General features: G+C 44.5%; 1 protein-coding gene across 4 annotated transcripts; it reads left to right on the top strand.

Moving 5' to 3' along the window:
- Window positions 1-1,508: 1,508 nt before the first annotated feature.
- On the top strand, window positions 1,509-20,580 carry nf2b (NF2, moesin-ezrin-radixin like (MERLIN) tumor suppressor b). Of its 4 annotated transcripts, none has more exons than XR_009770172.1 (18): window positions 1,509-1,597; window positions 3,192-3,306; window positions 7,039-7,164; window positions 7,257-7,379; window positions 7,458-7,541; window positions 7,625-7,693; window positions 8,678-8,760; window positions 12,503-12,578; window positions 12,659-12,796; window positions 13,279-13,353; window positions 13,411-13,524; window positions 13,600-13,722; window positions 14,022-14,239; window positions 14,313-14,415; window positions 15,858-16,015; window positions 16,118-16,328; window positions 16,635-16,772; window positions 19,404-20,578. XR_009770172.1 is itself a non-coding variant. In XM_061702054.1 (17 exons), the coding sequence occupies exons 1-17, from the start codon at window positions 2,180-2,182 to the stop codon at window positions 19,449-19,451; spliced, it is 1,887 nt and encodes a 628-aa protein (XP_061558038.1). In that variant the 5' UTR covers window positions 2,128-2,179; the 3' UTR covers window positions 19,452-20,580. The 4 variants fall into 4 exon arrangements, 1 of the variants encoding a protein (XP_061558038.1); XR_009770170.1 differs by lacking the exon at window positions 1,509-1,597 and adding an exon at window positions 2,128-2,202 and having other exon boundaries at window positions 19,404-20,579; XR_009770171.1 differs by lacking the exon at window positions 1,509-1,597 and adding an exon at window positions 2,571-3,046.
- Window positions 20,581-21,493: the final 913 nt, after the last annotated feature.

Raw genomic sequence — 21,493 nt, forward strand, 5'->3', positions numbered from 1 at the left:
CACTCGTAAAGTAGCAGTCAAGCCAGCCGCCCCTAATTTTGTTCATACTAGGCATTACGGTAATAGGTCGCCAACTCGCGGCGAAAGCCACCTTCAAAATAAAAGCTTCCCAATAACACGGACGTAAGTGCTCTTCGGTTAAGGGATGCAACCAGCAAAGTTCATTTGAATCTTGAGATACATTACATACATACATACATTAAAAAATTTACTTTATTTGATATCTTAGGAAAAATAAATGGCAATGGACTGCACTTATATAGCGCTTTATCTCCATCATCACAGTGGCCAAAGCGCTTTACAAAGACTCATATTCACACATTCACAACACATTCATAAACCAATGGGCGACTGCTGCCATGCAAGGCGCTGCCATGCCCATTGGGAGCAAATCAGTGTCTTGCCCAAGGAAACTTCGACATGCGGACAGTCGTAGCAGGGATTCGAACCTGTTCTACCGACTCAGCCAAAGCCACCCCAACATAATCCCATTGGTATCGCAAGACGAGTTCAGATCTGTGTGACAGAACACCAAGGACTCCGCGAAAAGAGGTTTGATGAAGATCTGATATTGTATTTCAAAATAAAAATCTCTGAAAACTGCATATGTTGCTTTCATTATCCCTGACTGAAAACAATCTGTTAAATCTTTTTAATGAGATATCGCAACACCAGACCAGTTCTGGGGGACACTACACCCCCCCAGGTCTGCAACAAAAGAGGTCTCATCAAAATCTGATGTGGCATTTCAAAATAAAAGTCCACTGAAATTGGTGTATTTCACTGCCATGATCACGGATTTCAAAAATTCTTTAAAAAAAACTATAAAGTCGTGTTGTCGTTTATCAATATGAATTTTGGAAAAATGGGATAGGCTCCGACACACCCGCAACCCTAGAGAGGATAGGCGATACAGAAAATGGATGTAAAAATGTTATACTGTATGTGCAACCTTAGAATTCCTTTCATATCATTCCAAGTACATCAATGCTGTCAACAAAACCGTATATTTGGTGGATCCAGCACAAAGTGAAACAGAAGTATTTGAGTCTAACATGGCAACCCAAAGATTCAGGTATTTATAGTTCTCCCAATTCACCACTTCATTCTGTGTAGCTGTAGTGCTTGCATAAACTACTATGTACCCAAATTGAATCCCTCTTTGAACTTTTGCACAGAAGAAGAAGAATTGCAGAGTGTGAAAGTTGCTATACTTGTTGTGTATGCTTGTTTATCAAACACAGTGCGTACCTCAAAATGAGGAGAACGTGCTACGGAAATTCAGAGTGGGTGGACTACAAGTGGAGAGGAGGACATCTATCCCATCCCACCCAGCAGGATGGCAGTAGCTGTGGTGTTATTGTTACCTCAAGATTCAAATTAACTTTGCTGGTCGCATTCCTTAACCGAAGAGCACTGACGTCCGTATTATTGGGAAGCTTTTATTTTGAAGGTGGCTTCGCCGCGAGTTGGGGACCTATTACCGTAATGCCTAGTATGAACAAAATTAGGGGCGGCTGGCTTGACTGCTACTTTACGAGTGGAGGCTAGCTTGACCGCAGTGGAATATTGACGTCGCTTTGTTTTACGTGCCAAGGTAAACGACAAAAGGTTTTATCGACGACTTTGTCAAAGCAACCGTGCATAAAAAATGCTTCGCCGGCGGATGTTGTTGTCCCGTATTTTATGCACCCGTTTGACTGACATACACCTGCTGTCATTTGTGGAAAACAGTGCCATGTCTTCATACCTCCTATTTTTAGGATTCACGAGTACACAGAGTTTCATACATGTGAATATTTTTGTGCGTACGACGTTTTCTGGATTTGAGCGTACGCCATGTTTTAGGAGGAAATCCACGCAAGTCTTTGTACATGAGGACCCAGGTTATCAATCGCGCGCATTTTGGGGGGCTTTTCGCATCCAGGCTCATTCCCGACGCAATGTCCGAGTTGGCCTCCGGAGCGATTCACTAACTGCCCACAAACATGCATGAACTGGAGACTCTAAATTGCCCGGAGGTGTGAACGTGAGCGCGAATGGTTGTTTGTTTATGTGTGCCCTGCGATTGGCTGGCAACCGTTTGAGGGTGTACCCCGCCCGCCTCCTGCCCAATGTTAGCTGGGATGGGCTCCAGCACTCCCGCGACCCTTGTGAGGAGAAGCGGCTCAGAAAATGGATGGACGGATGGAGGAGGAGGAGGTAGGAATGTTTGGGAGACAATCGGTCCTCGAGGACATCTTCCACGGAGACGGCTAATAATTTGACGTCACGCCATTGACATGCGTCACAAATGAACCGTCTGCGTGGCTAAGTGATTACTATCACCGTAACAGTCCACTTTATGATTTATATAGTAAGTGGGATTACATTAAAGTCAAATATATTCGACATGGTTACGATTTGCAATTTTGCAGAGGCAAAAACGATCGTGATTGGTTAATCCCAAACCCGTCCTGTCCTCCATTTCCGGTGGGAGGGGCGAGAAGCTGTGAATGTGAGTGCGCACGGTTGTTTGTTTCTATGTGCCCTGCGATTGACAGGCGACCGGTTCAGGGTGTAACCCCGCCTTTCGCCCGGAGATAGCTGGGATAGGCTCCAGCACGCCCGCGACCCGCGTGAGGAGAGGAGAAGCAGAATGAATGAATGAATGAATGAATGAATGAATGAATGAATAACTGGCTGAACGTACCCATGACGTGCTCCGTTTCAAGCGCATGCGCGTTATTGAAGCTGTGCGATACTGCCTGCTGTTGACGCTGCGGCCTGTAGGGGGCACATCTCTCGCTGAGCCAAAACAATCTTGTCGTTTGTCCTCAACTTTAGCTACATGCTAACAAGCAGTTAACACACTTTTCTGGCAAAACCTCAACCAGACGAGAAGTCGCATTACGTTTCGGATTAGTCATGGAGTCTTGCGAAAAGTTGCGGACTTGTTGGTGTGTTTTCGTGCGATAGTTGAAGCTTGGCTTAGCATCGAGCCGCCAAACAAACAAAAGTCTCCTGAACCTCGTTGACCGACACAAACGTTGAAGAGTTCTCCCTGGTAATGGGCCTGGTCATCATTTAAGGCGTTTGACCTAGTTCTGGAACGATCATTTGTATTTGACTGTACTTATTTGACTTGTAAGACTTATGCTTTGTGTTGTTGGCGCGTGAAAAGGCTGAAAATGGTCTTTGCTTCCCCGCAGGTTTGCCTGGCAGCATCGCAGCAAAATGTCCATTTTAGGCTTAAAAAAGAAACAACCAAAGACCTTCAAGGTCAAAGTCACCACCATGGATGCTGAGATGGAGTTTAGCTGTGAGGTACGACTTTACATGCCCTGTTAAGAGAAGTCAGGGTTTTTTCTTCAACACATTCGACATTTTGGAAGACAATTGCTGAAAACGTGCAAAGACCGACAACTATGTAGGACCCAGTTGTGTTAAACTGTTTTTCACCATTTCAGGGCGTGGCTAAAACAGCGCCCCATGACGCCCTTCGGCATCTGACGTCGCAGTTAGCTAGATAGCTACGCCTACGCTGCAGAAACGCGAACATCTTCCCTTTGGATAGCCCGCTGGCGTGGCCGCTGTACACCGCCTCATTGTCGCACTTGACCCAGAAAAAGGTGGTAGCGCAAGTAAAAAGAAAAACAAAAAAGTCCGACGTTTAGAGCCGGCGTGTGGATCTGGGCTTCGGGCTGGCGTGGCCGCTTGAGAGTGCCTCGTTGTCGCGCTGTAGAAAAGCCCCGTGACGACCGAGTAAGACCGGGGTCGGCGACTAAGTTAGGCCTCGAGCAAAATTTTTTCCTGACAACACATTTGCAGGCCAAAATTACATTTTCTTCAGGCAAACCCTGCTTTCTACTTTCCTACTAACATTTTTTCCCCCTCATTGATACTATTATATCATGTACAAAAATGTAATTTAATGAACTTACTCGTTTAAAATAAATGAATTTGCTACAGGCTGCTTATTAATTCTCATTCCTGGGATGTGTAGTTTGTAGACGGTCCCTCGCAAAGATGATAAGCCAAATAGAGAATCAAGCGCAGTTGTTGCTGTTAATGCATATACATTTGTAGTGACAACAAATCCAGCAGCAAATTATTATTATTATTATTTTTTTTTTTTAAACACATTTTCTGGAATTGGCCTCCACATACGACACGTGATATAGTGGAAATTGTAGTCATGAGGCTGAGTATGAGTGTGAGAACTGAATGTTTGGCGAACATCAAACGTCCGCCTAACTTTCTCTTGCTCATTCCTGACCACGTTGAGTACAAACTAATGCAAGGCTCGAATTAAGCTGTGTCGCATCGCAGTTTGCGAGGAGAAAAAAAAGACAGAAAATGGTAAAAGTGTGGAAGCATTTCCTAGTGAAATGCAAGGCGAGCGAGCGCCTTTTGTGTAGTCCGTGTGTGGCACATGGCCAGTGGAGTATACCACCATCTGATGATCTGGAAATGGCAAAGGTTTGAGGTGAGATAGGTGGCAAATGTGGCCAGAGAGGAATAAGAGTAACATGAAACATGTACCCAAACAGAGGAGGGTTTTGGTGAAGCCAGATAAAGGAAATATTGTTCTCTTGGGGTTTCTTTATTTTAGTTTGAACATAGATTTTTTTTTTTTTTTAGAATCTTGTAATGGTCTGATTTACATCAAACTTCACAGAAAACAGGAATAACAATAGTTCATCACATCCATATATCTCAATCGTGTCGAAATCCTATGAACGTGTGATTCTGGATGCCGAAATTGAGGAACATTTTGATGTTTGTTGGAAGTACAAACGAGTGAAAAGAAAAGTAACCGTTCATCCGACCTGCGTTTATACACGCTAAGACAACTTGTCTCATCTGCAGCGAGGTTGCAGCCAGGACGTGGGTTGCGCGGACTGGAGGTCCTCCGCGGCGTCCAGCCGCACCAGGGCCGCCACCGCGACACCGGTTGGAAGTCGAGCGCGCTGACCACTGAGCTGGCGGCCTGGGCTTCCGGCGCCCTCTTTAAGGATTGAGGAGTGAGGTTTCTTAACGTACGTCCGCACAGCCTCGCTTGCTCTCGTCACACGTCTCGCCGGATTGATTGCAAAGCAAGGCTCGGACAGGCGAGGTGTGCTCCAAGTGACGATGATGTGTTTTTAATTCCCATTAGACGTCACTACTATTTTTTTTATTGGGCGATTAACGTACACCCCTGATGTAACGAGTTACACCCGGCGTAGCTGGCGTTTTGTAGACATTACTTCCGCGTTTCAGTCACATGGGCAAGTCAGCCAATCAGTGTATTTCTTCTGACGTCGTCACTTCACATGGGTTACGCGGCCAATCGGGTGCTTAAATACTGTAACAAGGATGTCAAGTGAGCGCCGTAGCGGCCTCTTTTTTCCCGCCGCAATTGCGCTTTAGCAGCCCGGCTCATTATCGTGCCTTGACAAATTATGGCCCACGGGCCGCTAGTTGCCGACCTCTGCGGGAGGATATGCAGTACTCCAGCCACCGGAGGCTTTAAGCGGATGTACTTCTGCAACTCAAACATGGAGTTATGTGCGGCCTTCAAAAAGATGGAAGACGAAGAAGCATCCCTTTTCCCGGTGGTAGCAGTGGAATTTGATTGACATTTGCAAGTTGTGCGGGTGCTTTCAGTGCATTAAGCATACACACCCGTGCCATTTTGAAGCATCATTTTATTGACTTACTTTTTTTTTTTTTTTCCCCCAATCGTTCAACATTCTTAACAACATCCATCCATCCATTTTCTGAGCCGCTTCTCCTCACGCGGGTCGCAGGCGTGCTGGAGCCTATCCCAGGAATCATCGGGCAGGAGGCGGGGTACACCCTGAACTGGTTGCCAGCCAATCGCAGGGCACATACAAACAAACAATCATCCGCACTCACGGGCAATTTAGAGTTGTCAATTAACCTACCGTGCATGTTTTTGGGATGTCGGAGGAAACCGGAGTGCCCGGAGAAAAGCCACGCAGGCACGGGGAGAACATGCCAACTCCACACAGGCGGAGCCGGGGATTGAACCCCGGTCCTCAGAACTGTGAGGCAGACGCTCCACCCAATCGCCCACCGTGCCGCCTTCTTAACAACACTTCTGTCAAATTTAGAACACATTTATTTTCACCTTAGAGGGACTTTAAAACTTGTTCTTTTGAACAGAGATGACGAGCATATCAGCTTTATCTGCTCTTCATATCATCACCACCACCACCACCACTACATTCATCTGCACAAGAGCATTTATTCCCCTTGGTCTGATTAAAAGCTCTTTTTAAATGTCTTCACTGGTCACCAGTCCTTTCTGTCGTGCTGCTGTGCACAATTCTTCATGCAAAAGACACAGAAGAATATTTTGAATGAGCCATTTCCTCCTCATCAACTAAACGTCAAAGGACCCCACATACGAGATTTCGTGGCCGCCATCTTTGTGGAATTTTCTAAAAACAAAACATCCACTTAGCATTTCAAAGGCCTCTGAAATTCTCCATAACAAATAAATTAAGAATGGTTGTCAGATGCACGTGACCTATTCTATTGCGCTTCAATAATTTTCCATTTGTGCTACGTAAGTGGAGTTTTCAGGGGAAGTCACACCATTTGAAACATCACGCTCATCTTGACGCATCCACGTGGAGAAGCCCTCCCTTGGAATTTCGGCGTGTGCAAGCTTATTGGTGGATATTTTGAACTGAAATTTGTCAGCCAATCGGAGAACAGCTTCCCTGAATAGCAAACAAAACGAGAGGTCGACAAGAGATGTTGAGAAATAAATCAAGTTCTACTGTTTTACTCTAGATTCAAGGCATTTTTTTTATAGGCAATATCACACAAAAACATTCCCCAAAAACCTTAATTTCTCCGGAAGCCATCTTCCGATTTTAAAAATTCTTGCTGCGTTGTACTCAGGTTGCAGTGGGCGTTCCCACCAGACTTTGCAGCGTTTTGACAGACTGTCATTTTTAGGAAATCTTGTCATGTTGCTACCTTATTGTTTTCAGCAATTTGTGCTCCAAACTTTGTTGTTGTTGTCTTTTTGTCATTCAGGTCAAGTGGAAAGGCAAAGACTTGTTTGACCTGGTGTGTCGCACTGTGGGCTTGAGGGAGACCTGGTTCTTTGGCCTGCGCTACACGGTCAAGGATACGTACGCTTGGCTTAAACCTGACAAACGAGTGAGTACAAAAGAATAATGATGGGGGGAAAAACAGGACTCGATGCTTGTGTCTCTTCGTACTTCAATTTCAAATAAAATTTTCCCCCTCAGGTCCTGGACCAGGAGGTTCCTAAAGACTCACCAATCACATTTCACTTCTTGGCCAAATTCTTCCCTGAGAAAGTAGAAGATGAACTCGTTCAAGAGATCACACAGCACCTCTTCTTCTTACAGGTGATTTGGTTGAATTAGTTCATATGGAGGTTTTTTTTGTTTGCATAGTGCTGACCTTCTTTCATTTTTTTGCTTTAGGTGAAAAAACAGATCTTGGATGAGGAGATTTTCTGCTCTCCAGAAGCTTCTGTTCTTCTGGCCTCGTACGCTGTCCAAGCCAAAGTAAGAGCGGCAAAGTCACGACGTGACGTCCCCCCGTTAACATACGTGACAAGAACTTTCTTCCTGTTCTTTCCTCGGGTCAGTACGGCGACTATGACCCCAACTTCCACAAGCCGGGCTTCCTGGCGCAGGATGAACTTCTGCCTAAAACGGTAAGTGACAGAAGGAGAACATTGTGATGACTGTCGTTGTGATGTTGCAGTGCACCAGAGGAAGGCGCTGAATAGAGGTGCAACAAGTATTCGATGAATCGATTTATCAAATTAATTGGCAACTATTTTTACAATGGATTAATTGTTTAGAGCCATTGTTTAGCTTAGAATTGTCCAAATCCTCTGATTTCGGCCTCTCAACGTAATTCTTCTATGATTTCTTTAGTCCCGCATGAAAGCAGACTGATTTCATCCTTGTGTTTTTTCAAAATACGGCAATTGCAAACATCTGCTTTTATGTGTGTGTGTGTGTGTGTGTGTGTGTGTGTATATATATATATATGTATATATATATATATGTATATATATATATATATATATTTCCCCCTTACTAACCCTCTATAACGAAAATAATGGCTATTTGCAGCCGTAGTATGACTAACGTGTAGTTGACGGACGTGTAGTTGAGCAGAACATTAAGCCGCCTCAGAGGTTTAGCTCAAACTAGTTTGCGTTAATCAGTAGCCAACAAGTAGCTCTTAGTTTCAATTTGAAAATGTTGGCGTGAACATCAGTCCCTCTCGCGTGATATTGCTAATTGTTGTTTATTCAAAAACAATATGCAACAATAATCGGTTAATAAACAGGAAGAAAAGATTTTGTGATAAACTTGAATTTAAAATAGGTTTATCCGATTATTTGATGAATCAGTGGAATAACTGATAGAATAATCGATTCTCAAAATATTCAATAGTGACAACGCTAGCGCCCAACTGTGAGCGACATGACACGCATCTGGCATGGGTTTCAAATGTCATTTGAGATCAATAAATATTATCGTTTGCTGCTGTAAGGAGTCAATTTCCCCGCTGTGGGGTCACAAAAAGATCTTCTCTTGATGGGCTGGCCTAGCAAGTCCAATGAGTGTAATTGTCTTTGCGTTCATTGTAAAACTCATTAGCTTTTTTGCTGTTTTGCTGTCAGGTGCTGATGCAGTACCAGATGACAGCTGACATGTGGGAGGAGAAGATCACAGCCTGGTACGCCGAGCACAGGGGCATCGCCAGGTAAGGCCTATGCGCCGGTGTGTGCGTGATCTTTTCTGGACTGATTAAAGAATTTTGTATTTGATTAAAAACACAAACCAAAATTCCCTCTTACCAGGCAGCTTTAAAGCCTATCTATCTGGCGCCATCTTCAGTCATCACTGCATGTGCTCCATGTACGCAAAATGTGGACTGGGAAGAATGTCCACGGCTGAACGAGGCTATGTGCAAACGTGTTAAGGACTGTGATCAAGTGGAGTTTTTTTTTTTTTCTCAGCTTTGACACAGTTAGATAAGCAATGCCTGTACAGGTGTGTGGCAAGAAATTGCAATAGCAGCGTGACAAGATTGTCCACCAAAAAAATTCTTCGTCGTGATCGGGGAGTAAAGAATGAGCGAATGATTACGAACACAGCGACTGCATTTGCAATCATTTATTCAGTCCTGACTCCTGAATCACTACATTAAAATTTTACATAGTGGCCCTAGAACGGAAAAAGTCTACCTAAAAATCCCTTTGTAGTGATCAGGGGAAAGGAATAAGTGAATGATTGCAACTCCTCAGTCACTCGAAATGTGCTAGGAAAGTTACTCTCTCTATTTCCGAAGTTCAATTCAAAAAGTGAAACTTATTGTGTATACTACAGAGTCATCAAACATGCAGGAAAATATGTTTCAGAAGGCTAATTCCACCATTTTTTGTTTTAAAAATCATTTTGATTGTTTTTCGATATCTGTAAGCAGAAGTGGGTAGCAACGAGCTACATTTATTCTGTTACATTTACTCAAGTCACATTTTGGATAAATTGTACTTGTCAGAGTAGTTTGAATGCAACATACTTTTTACTTTTACTTGAGTATTTGAGAAAGAATCGATACTTTCACTCCGTTATGCCTGGATCAGACTACAAGACAAATTTGGTCTTTCACAAAAGCACTCTATTAGACTACTGCCATCAAATCTTGCCGTATCTCGGTCAGATAGTGGCAACACGACACGACGTGTATTCCGATACCGCCGCATCCCGCCTTTTCCGATCAGTGGGTTTTATCTTGTCAAATCAAACACTGTCGGAGACGCGGAACCAGAAAACGTGTCACTGGTCAACGCGACCGGATACGGATACACACGTTACCATGGCGACAATAACAACTATGGATCGCACCAATGTATTGTGTGTGGGGGGGGGAAGAACAAGGAAAAGTGTGGTGTCATCAATGATGCTTGGTAGTGGGCTGGCCGTTCAAGTAGAGCTTTAGGTATATTCACGTACTTGTAATACGATAGAGCTCGCAAGCGGGCAACATAATGTTATGTAGCCTAGCAAGCTTGTGCTAGCACTAACGTTTGTATGTGAACAAGCCGGCGTTCTGTCCAGTCATGCTCTCAAGCTTCGGTAAACTGGTTCGTGCGTGTGAATAAATGTCAACTACGGCGCCCAAGTATGTTGACAACGGGAAGCACGGGAGGCGAAGTGCCCATCACAATCCTATTGGTCGACGTCAAGGCGCGTTGTCAGAGAGTTGTCGTTGATATGTCACACTATAAGGAAGATATCCCAAAAAATCAAATATGCTAGACTTTTCATTTTGGCGTCGTAGGGCTATCCTTGGGCCAAATCCATGGTTGTGGATTATGTCACACTACAACAAGTTTTGTCGTTCCTGACAGAATATGTCGGGCCCGATCTGGGAAAGATAGCGAATCGGGTCAATATCGGGGCTAAAATCCTGTAGTCTGATCTAGGCATTACAACATACAGTCAATTTGCCGTTATGAACTCAAAATAGGCCATTTTCGTGAATCATATAGATTCGATGAAGTTTTCCTTTGTCACCATAGGCTGTTTCGTACTCCTTGAAAGCTGGCAGCTAGCGATAACGGTACTTTTTCTCCGTTAAATGTCACTCGCTGCTTTTATTGATCAATCATTGCTTATTTATCAGCGGGACGGTGGACGACTGGTTAGAGCGTCTGCCTCCCAGTTCTGGGGACCGGGGTTCAGTCACATGACCTCACCCAAAGTCTTCTATTGGGCTTCCCAGGCATAGGTATTAACACAAGATAAGCCAGCCCGGCTGATCGTCATGCCTAAATGGCCACCATTTTGGGAAGGTCGTCGTTACCATAAAGGCAACAACGCGCTCCTCTTGTTTACATTTAGACAAACAAAAACAATATCTTTCATGTAGTGTAGTATTTGTCTGCCACTGTCTGCCCAAACGTGGATATTTCAGCTCACTTATCACTTGAGAAAACACCATGCAGTAAATTGCTTAATTAATTAATAATTAATTTCCGTACCATTTTTTTATTTTTTATTGTTTGTGCTATTTACTCAGTACTTGAGTCATTATTTCACCGTGTACTTTTTACTCTGGTTCAAGTATTTTTTGAGAGGACTACATTTTACTTAAACTTGAGTCACATTATTGTCAAGTAACAGTACTCTTACTTGAGTACAGTATTTGGCTACTCTACCCACCTCTGGAGCGGACACCCTCTATTGCTACTCTTACGTTTAACCAACATTTTTGCTCATCAGATCAGCCAGTGTTGTTATTTGCACTGGTCTTTTGTATTTTCACGTTGAGGTGCTGCGGGTCATGGCTGTGGTTGCGGTCCCGACAGAACCGCGAAGCACATGTAACATCGGCGACAAGAGCTGATCCGCTAGTACATCTTGTATTAATTAGGAAACGCGCCTACAATATCTAATTATTTTACAGATGTTAATTTTAAATTTATTAAGTGACGCAGCAATGTTAGGGATTATGTCACAACACAATGCGCTAACTTCAAATTCACAAATGGCCAAGAAAAATACTGTACCTAATATTTTCCTGGAGAATGCAAAGTTGATAATAGTGAAAAATGAAGTGAAACAGACAATGATTTTAGTCAATTCTTTTCCAGAATGTGAGTGCTTAAAGAGGAGGATGCTATTCATGTGGCACAGCTTGAAGTAGGCATCAGTTGCAAGTGGAGATGGGCATGGTTCAACTTCGAGAACAAAAAAAGCAAAGAAATGAGGCAAATTTAATTTTAATCTTAAATTTGTACATCAACATGTATTTGGAAATAAATGTTTTTCTGTGTGAGGAAAATTTGTTGAGTTTGCCTTATTGTACTTTTCAGAGTCTTCCAGATTTCTTAATTTATGTTAAAATCAAAAAAATTCTCTGCGGGGGCCCAGGGGATCCCCCCCCCCAGACCCCGCTTACAATGTTTTTTTTTTTTTTTTTGGTCACCTTTTTCGTGCCTTTGTTGTTTGCATGTCTGACTACAATGATCGACATGTCGCTCGCTACTTTTATTTATCCATTATTGCGTGCGCATTCTAGTTTTAGACTTCATCTTCGACTTCCGTATAGGGGCGCCGTTGCTGTGTTCGTCGTCGTGATCGTTGTCCTGTTCGTCATCGTGTTCGTTGTGGTGATGGTCACCGTGTTCGTCGTCGTGAGCGCCGCCGTGATCGTCGTAGTGATTGTCGTCGTGATCGTCGGCGTGATCGTCACCGTGTTCGTCGTCACGAGCGTCGCCGTGATCATCGTCGTGTTCGTGGTCGTGACCGTCGCCCTGAGTGTCGTCACGAACGTCACCGTAATCGTCGACTTGAGCGTCGCCCGCAGCGTCACCCTGAGCGTCGCCCTGAGCGTCGTCGTGATCATGGTCATGTTCATGATCATGATCAAAGTGGCGATCGTCGTCGTGTTCTTCGCCGTGAGCGTCGTCGTGATCATCGTCGTATGGTCCTCGCAGGGATGAAGCAGAGATGGAGTATCTGAAGATAGCTCAGGACCTGGAGATGTACGGCGTCAGCTACTTCGACATCACCGTGAGTGCCGGTGAACACCACGACGGCTATTTGTCTTGTTGCTGCTCGTAACTTGAAGGGTTTTCCGGGTGTGGCGACAGCAAAACAAGCGAGACACAGACTTGCTGCTGGGCGTGGACGCGCAGGGTCTTCACATCTACAGCCCCAACAGCAAGCTCACCCCCAACAAGTCTTTCCCCTGGAGCGGCATTCGCAACATCTCGTACAGCGAGAAAGAGGCGAGGACCATCGACAACACGTCTGCCAGTCCATCTTCTTCTCCCCCTCCTCTTTTCCTTCTCCTTGGCTTCTTTGTCCCTCGTCTGTCTTCTTCATCTTGTCCTTCTTCTACTTCATCTTCTCCTCCTCCTTAAGGAAGCATATTGCTGCCACACCAGAAAAAAAAGTTCTGTATCACATTATAACATCACGTTATAAGATACAACATGATACAGTTTTAACATTTCAAGTTTTAACATGATACGTGTTCTATAATACTGAAGAGAAAAAGGTCAAGTGTTTTTTTTGCCCTGAACTGGAAGAAATAGCTTCATTTTGTTTAACTGAATGCGGAAGTCAAATTTATCACGTTAAAATGTGAAATGTGTCAAAATGTGATACTGAAGTTTTTTTTTTCCTGATGCGGCAGCAATACACTTACTTGCATACCTCCTTGTCCTTTGTCTTCTTCCTGTAATGGTGATGACCTTTCCTGTTGCAGTTCACCATCAAGCCTCTGGACAAGAAGAAAGACGTCTTCAAGTTCTACTCATCTCAGCTGCGCGTCAACAAGCTGGTGAGTCGAGCGGCGTTAGCCATTTGCACGCTCGTTGACGTCGCGGTGCGTCTTCAGATCTTGCAGCTGTGCATCGGCAACCACGATCTGTTCATGCGGCGGAGGAAGGTGGACTCCATCGAGGTGCAGCAGATGAAGGCCCAGGCCAAAGAGGAGAAGGCCCGTAAGAAGGTGCGGCGCCTCCAAAATGCGGCCACGTGCTGAACACGCTCGCCGTGCTGACGGACGCCGGTGCTCTTCCTCCAGATGGAGCGGCAGATCCTGGCGCGCGAGAAGCAGATGCGGGAGGAGGCAGAGCGAGCCAAAGAGGAGATGGAGCGAAGACTTTTCCAGCTGCAGGATGAGGCGCGCCTCGCCAACGAGGCGCTGGTGAGCTGCTGGGCGTTTTTTTTTGTTTTGGGTGTCGCTACTTGAAGAGCGTTCACGAGCGCTTGCCACTCCCCAAAATTTTGGGTTGAGATTTCACAATGAACTAATTGATAATGCAATTAATCGACAACTATTTTGATGAATGAAAGCAACAAATCCACTGAGCTAGAAACATGAAGTCGACTTGATTTGCTTTCTTGATGCGGCGGCCAAATCTGGCCTCGAGTCTGCCGCCCGCGTCGTAAAATGCAAACAAAAGTCCAGGAATTGAGTCAATGACGCGGCGGGTGGTCCTTCAGCTACGCTCGGAGGAGACGGCAGACCTCCTGGCGGAGAAGGCTCAGATCGCGGAGGAAGAGGCCAAGCTGCTGGCTCACAAGGCGGCCGAGGCCGAGCAGGAACGCCAGAGGTTAGAGGTCAACGCCATGAAGACCAAAGAGGAGAAGAGGCTCATGGAGCAGAAGATGAGAGAGGCTGAGCAGCTCGCCGTCAAGCTGGTGGAGCAGTCTGAAAGAAGGTCCCGCCACGTGGCTGCGCCTTCACCTTCCTCCTCCTCCTCTTCCTCTTCCTCAAGCAACTTGTGCTTACAGACTGAAGGAAGCGGACCACCTGAAGCAGGACCTGACCGAGGCCAAGGATGCCGAGAGGAGGGCCAAGCAGAAACTCCTGGAGATCACCAAGACCACCTATCCGGTACGCGCATGACACAAAAGTATTATTGGGACGCCCGTCTTAAGCCCTCAGTCAATTCATGAATCAGCCAATCACAGGTTGATTGAAACTTCATGAAGGCTACGCCCACATTTTACACGGCACCCCACCAAACAAAAATGTCACAACGATTACCTACAGCGGAACCTCCGTTATCCTGATGAAGCCCTTCCAAAAAGTCTGACTAAAACCAAATTGTACAAAAACCTAAGCAGTATTTCCTCGGAAATCATGTCCACACAATTAATTTATTCCAGACACCCAAAATAAAATACTTTTTATGGAGAATAACTATATTTTAACATGTAGAAAGCTAAGTGGAATGAATGAAATGGCTTGATGAAAATTTAACAACTTTTACCTTTATTTGACTGTAATTTACATGTTTAATCCAATGTCCGTCTTGGTCCCTATGACCTTGTTAGTCTTATAGAACCCTCAATTGGTAAATATTTGAAACTGCAGTGAAGCATCAAGCAAGTGCTGCACACCGAAACATGGCAACGTCTGTCATGCCGAACATGCAGAACATACTGACAAAATCTGACGGTAACAGAAATTCAAACAAAAGAAACCCCATGACAGGGAACGTCTGAGTCGCAGCGGCCATGATGCCATACGGTGTGACGACACGTTCGCAAGCCAGGCGGGAAAAGAATTTAGTGACGCCGCGCATGTGCACAATATGCTGCTATGTGAGGCCGCTTTATTCTGGATGACTTTGGCACAGAACATTTTCAAACCCACGAAATTTATGCAAAGAAAATAGTCAAAAACCGAATCACTGGAAAACCGCGGCATATGAATACCGAGGTTCCACGATACACTGAAAGAAAGATGATCTCTCAATTGGCTTCCACAGTGTGACAAATTTAAATGTCTCTGTTGTAAGATGGGCAACAGATGAATACACATTTGATCCATCTGCCGGTCACTATATGTTGCCAGCGTAGGTACGTAGGTAGGTAGGTTGGTTAAAAAATAGGTATATTTTAATCCATGCCCACATGTTGATGTTTGAGGGCTTTTAGAGAAGGACAAATGGCCAGCTCGCATGCAGATAAGAAGGTGGAAAAGCACATCCGTCCATTTTGTCCTGATTCGGGTCACCCGTGTGCTGGGGACGATCCCAGCCGACTGCGGGCGATAGATGCCCAAACTCCTCACAACTGTGAGCCATTTAATTTAATTAAGCAATTATTCTATGAAGGAAAGAAGGAATATAAAATCATTAGGAAAGGATTATAAAATACAGTTTAATAAAGGTGATTTAGCAGCTAAACTAATGGAGCAGTGTTTAGCTGTCGCAACAGCTCGGCCGACCGTGCTCGGGTGTAGATGAAGGTGTCCCAATACTTACGTGTGTTTCATCATCAAGCTTGTGAACAAGGCTTCAAAAGTCTTTGTCTTTTGCTTGCGTTCAGCTGATAGCAGCTTATTCGGCTCCTCCTCCCGTTCCGGCGTCTGCCTCCGCGCCTGCCGCTCCTCCGGGAGCTGGCGCGGCCTACGAAACAACGTCATCGCGTCTCGACTTTAAAGACTCGGACATGAAGAGGCTCTCCATGGAGATCGAGCGCGAGAGGTCACGCATACGCGCAGCTCTTCCTCTTGGGTCTTTATCACTGTGCATGTGTAACTGTGTGTGTACGTCTGTGCGTGTTGTGTGCATGTTTGTGCCCCATAGGCTGGAGTACATGGAGAAGAGCAAACATCTTCAGGACCAACTGAAGGAGCTCAAGTCTGAGATCGAGTCTCTGAAGCTGGAGGAGCAGCAGCAGCAGCCTCAGCCTCATCCTCATCTTTCTCACCTTCCTCATCAGCAGGCGGCCGGCATGTACGCGCTCCACGACGCCAGAACTTACACCCCAGAACCGCTTTACATCCCTCACAGCAACGTAAGGATCCAAACGGCACACGCACGCATCGTCGTCATCATCATCATCATCATCATCACTGTTCAAGTTGAAAAGTTGTCATATATTTTCATCCCATCCCGTAAACAGATATATTAGAACCTGTTTATTTAAAAAAAATAATTCTTCAACAACAACAAAAATGCCACACCCAGTTGAGGTTTACAGGCTGACTTACTGTAATACTGGCCAGCTGAATGCTAACACGTAATGGGAAACACCATAGACAGGCTACCGAATAGCATCGATGTCGAGTTGTTAAGGCCTTTTCACACTGCACTTGCTCAGTGTGAAAGGCCCCTGCGTCAGAGAGCAACGACGACGGCGGCAACGGAGGTACAGCCATCCCATATTTGGAAGTGGTGACGCACGCGTCCTCGAAGGAAGTCGGGAGGCTTTCCCCGTTGAGTGGACCGCAACTCTGCAGTATGTATTTGTCATTGCTCGCAAAGAAAGCCCTAACTTTGCTTATTTTAAGGAGGAGGAGGTGATGCAGCAGCAGCAGCAAAAAAAAAAAAAAAAAAAAAAAAAAAAAGGGGGGTGGGGGGTGGGAATATCCCATGCTAATTTCTCGGAAAGAATTCGGAGTTCAAACGTGCTCGTGACCTTTCTAGTCCCAGGAAGAGCGCTTGGAAGCGTATTTCAGGCTGAGCAGCGAGCTTGGAAAGGGAGTTTGAAAGCTTCTTGCAGAGACATCTCTGGATATTATTTGTCTATTGACCCAAAGTACGGGATAGTGGGGCACCGCAATTATTATGCCTTCCTCCATTTCCCCCTTGCCGTTTACAGTACAGACCTTTACAAAAAATGTTAATATCATGGAAAAATTTATTTCCATAATTCCATTCAAAAACTTAAAACTTTCATAGATTATTAATTCAGGGCCCACAATTTAAACAGTTTCAAGTATTTATTTGTTTATCTTTACATAATATGGGCTTCGAGCTCATAAAACCCACGAAATGAGGAATTCAAAAAATTTGAATACTGTTAAGAAATCACCATTTACTTCTCAGTTTTTGTAGAAAAAAAGAAAGAAATTAGGGTCACGTTAAATCAAAATATGGTACTTTCAAAATGATATGTTAATCTTCAATACTTGGTTGGGAATCCCTTTGCTTGAATCAGTGCCTGGATGCGCCATGGCATTGAGGCAATCGGCCTGTGGCATTGCCTGGGAGTTCTGGAAGCCCAGATTTCCTTCTTCTTTGTTTTTGGGTCTGGTGCCCCTCATTTTTCTCTTGATAATACCCCATCGATTCTTAACACATTCACTGCCATTGACGGCTTTAGAAGTCAACCATGCATGTTAACTGGTAAGGCTGGCAGTGAATGAGTTAATGGGGTTTAGATCCGGCGAGTTGGCTGGCCAGTCAAGCACTGTGATGGCATGGGCATCAAGCCAGGTTTTGGTGCTTCTGGCGATATGGACCTGGCCCCCCTGGTCCTGCTGGAAGATGAAATCTCCATACAGATCCTCAGCAGAAGGAATCATGAAGTCCTCCAAAACATTCTGTTAAACTGTTGCGGTGACCTTGGATGTAAGAAAGCAGAGTTTACCAACACCTGCACTGGACATTGTACCCCAAATCCTGACTGACTGATATTTCACACTGGACCTCAAGCAGCTTGGGTTCTGTTCTTCACCCGCCTTCCTCCAAACCCTTGGACCTTGATTCCCGAATGAAAGGCACACTTTACTTTCTTCGGAAAAGAGGACCTCGGACCGCTGGCCGACAGTCCGGTCCTTCTTCTCCTCGGCCCAGTTGAGACGCTTCCTACGTCGGCTCGGGCTCAGAAGCGGCTCGACCCGAGGAACCCGACGGTCGTAGCCCATCTCCCGGATGCGTCGGAATGTGGTGGTTTTTGAAGCTGTGACTCCCGCCTCATTCCGCTCTTTCTGGATCTCTGCTAGATTCTAGAATCTTCTCTGTTTGATAATCCGCAGAAGCCCACGGTCATCTCTTTTGCTGGTGCATCTTCTCCTGCCACATTTTGTCTTTCCATTGATATGCTCGGACACAGCACTCTGTGAACTGCCAGCCTCCTTAGCTATGAACTTTTGTGGCTTACCCATCCTATGGAGGCTATCAGTGATGGTCTTCTGGCCAGTTGTCAAGTCTGCAGTCTTCCTCATATAGAACCCAATTGAGACAATTTAATTACATCTGGCGAAACCTGTGCAGGTGCTTTGAGTTTAGTAGAGGATTAGTGTGTGACACTCCGTTTAAAACAGTTATGGCCTGCAAAATTTGGGCTGATTTCTTCACAGTATTCAAATGTTTTGAATTCCTGATTTCCTGGGTTTTATGGGCTGGAAGCCCAAATTATGTAAAAACAAACAAATAAATACATGAAATTGTTGAAATTGTGGGCCCTGAATCTATAATCTATGAAAGTTTATCATTTTGAATGGACTTTCCATGATATTCAAATTTTTTGGAAAGTGTCTGTACATGTCCACCAAAGTAGCACTCAGAAATCACTCCGCTAGCCCCGCCCCCATCGGAGGAGCTTTTCGAGCTCCAGATAGCTGGCCGTCGAAACGCGCTGACGCCACCTCAGCACACAGACAGTGAATTTAGTAGTTGTTACAGTAGTCGAGTGAAACTCTTCTTTGTTTGTCTGCTTGACGGTTTAATACTGCCCCCGGTGGTCAAGGTGAGCACACCAGGAGCAGAACAATGAATTGCATTGCAGCATTAAATCAAGACAGTGAAACTGTTAAAAACAATTTTTTGGGACATTCTATTTAATTATGCTATTACAATGTTTTATAAAAATATACAGTACTGCTTTCCTTATTGAAAAACACATTACATTTTTTTGTGAGCTTGCATCTTATACGAGTTCCTTCGTCTTCATCTGTTCTTGGCCGCGTTGTTAGTGTGAGCCGTGCACACTTGCGAGGTCACGCGTCGGCTATTGCAACGGAATTAAAAGGGGATGAAAGGTTTGTCCTGGATGTGGCTGTCTGGCATGTGTTAGGGTACGCTAGGCCAGACCAAGCGTGGACATGTTGCTCATTGTGGACTTCCTCCATTTTGTCCCGCCCAGAGAAACTCGGCTTTCGTGTCGCAGATGGCCTTCTTTGAGGAGGTCTGAGGAGGAAAACGAGGAGGAGGTGGAGGAAGCCGGTCCGTGCGCCTCTCCTGACTGACGGTGCCTTTGGAACACTCAAAGACTTTTTGGCTTTTGGTCTTCTTTGTTCACAGGTGCATTTTTCGTACATTTGATTTGCTTTCACAGAACACAGTTGACTCATTTCAACTCTTCGACTTCAACTTTTTATCTACTTTTCGATTTACTCGGGTCAGTCTGCTTGTTTCCTTAATGTTGTTGTTCTCTGGTGAGTTTTGGCTTTGCTGTCATATTTGGTTTGATTGACAATTGACATTTTGTTCTTGTTTACGCGACACCACACGTCAACACTCTTGACTCCGCCTCCTCGTGTTTTATTTTGTATTGTCTTCTATTGTTCAGTCTTGATATTTATTTCTATGTTGTAGTTCATCACCACGAGGGCCTTTTGTTTGCCACATCCAAGTGTTACAAGTGCTTTTATTTGACACCACAAAAAGTCAACGTTTGCTTTCAATGATTTTCTACTGTACACATCATTTCAATAGAGCTTTGTTACAATGCACCGAGTGCCGCCTCATGTCTGCCGCTACAAATGAAAATCACTTTTCCTTTTGATTTTCTTTTTACGTAGTGGTTTTTATTAGCTTTAGTTGAAGAGATAAAAAAGTCTAAAAGGATCGTTGAAGCCCTCCAGAGTTGAATTTCTTTCAGAGCGAATTCTTGTCACGTTGTTGTTCTCGCTCAGTATCTTGAGACACACACCCCAGATGGACACGGTTAAATTTAAGCGTTGCAGACACATCTCACAGTGCTTAACAAGCACCGTGAATACTATTACGTCACGTTATAGTTGCGCACACTAGTATAATAATGGCCAGTGTACTTATATACATAGTATCTGCTAGTGGCTGGCTATATATAATATATTATTAGTGGTGGGCAAGTGAAGCCTCATGAAGCACTGAGGCTTTCGTAAACAATTGTGCCGAAAAAGATTCAAGGCTTCAGTGATGGTGACATCTGGTGGAGAACCCAAGCCATAGCAACCTCTAAAGAGCACGACTGAAGCACTGGCACTGTTTCCCATGACAGCAATAAAAGTTCAGAAAGGTCTGGATGGTCATTCAAGTGTTTTGTTCATTCATACCAAATAATGTATATCGTCATTACAATAAAATAAGCAGATGCTCTCCCCCATACTCTAAAACACATTCCAGATTAACCCAAAGAATAAATGCTAATTATATTAAATGTTAACGGTGGTTAAATGTTGGTTATGGGTATATTTAAAGCTTTGAGCTTTATTTTAAAACTGTCCTAAAACTCCCTAACAGGATTAGAGATCATTACTACTTTGCAAATGATCATGGTGTGTGAATTCAGAAACATTGTTTTTTGTGTGTGTGTGTGTGGTGTTTTTAAGGAAAACCTTTAAAGATAATGGTTTGTCATTTGGGGACTTGTATGGTTGACTTGCCAAAATACTCTCACTCTCCTCACAACCCCATTTTGAAGCATAATGATGCATCTTATGTAGCTAGTATGGCGCCAAACCACTCAAATCTGTCAAACCTGTCAAGCTGTCATTGGCTCAGAATGCGTTGAAACGGCATGAGCCAATGAAAAGCTTGGAAACATTTTGAAGGAATGAAGCACGAAGCGAAACAGCGATGACGTTCGAAGCTTTGAACGTCATCGTCACGTGACACCGGTGTTTTGCCGACACAGCGTTTCGAATCACTCCGCTTCAGGAAGAGTGACACAAGCTCCGAAGCCTCGGTGTCATTTGCCCATCACTAATATATATATAATATGCACACAAGTAAGTATTTAGTCAGCCACCAATTGTGCAAGTTCTCCCACTTAAAAAGATGAGAGAGGCCTGTAATTTTCATCATAGGTATACCTCACCAATGAGACACAAAATGAGAAAAGAAAATCCTGAAAATCACTGTCTGATTTTTAAAGAATTTATTAGCAAATGATGGTGAAAAATATTTGGTCAATACTATATACCAAATAGTTAACCCTTTGTTGGGAATGACACCGGTCAAACGTTTTCT

Source organism: Phycodurus eques, chromosome 17 (assembly GCF_024500275.1).
Source record: "Phycodurus eques isolate BA_2022a chromosome 17, UOR_Pequ_1.1, whole genome shotgun sequence".
In the NCBI taxonomy this organism is placed as follows: Eukaryota; Metazoa; Chordata; class Actinopteri; order Syngnathiformes; family Syngnathidae; genus Phycodurus; species Phycodurus eques.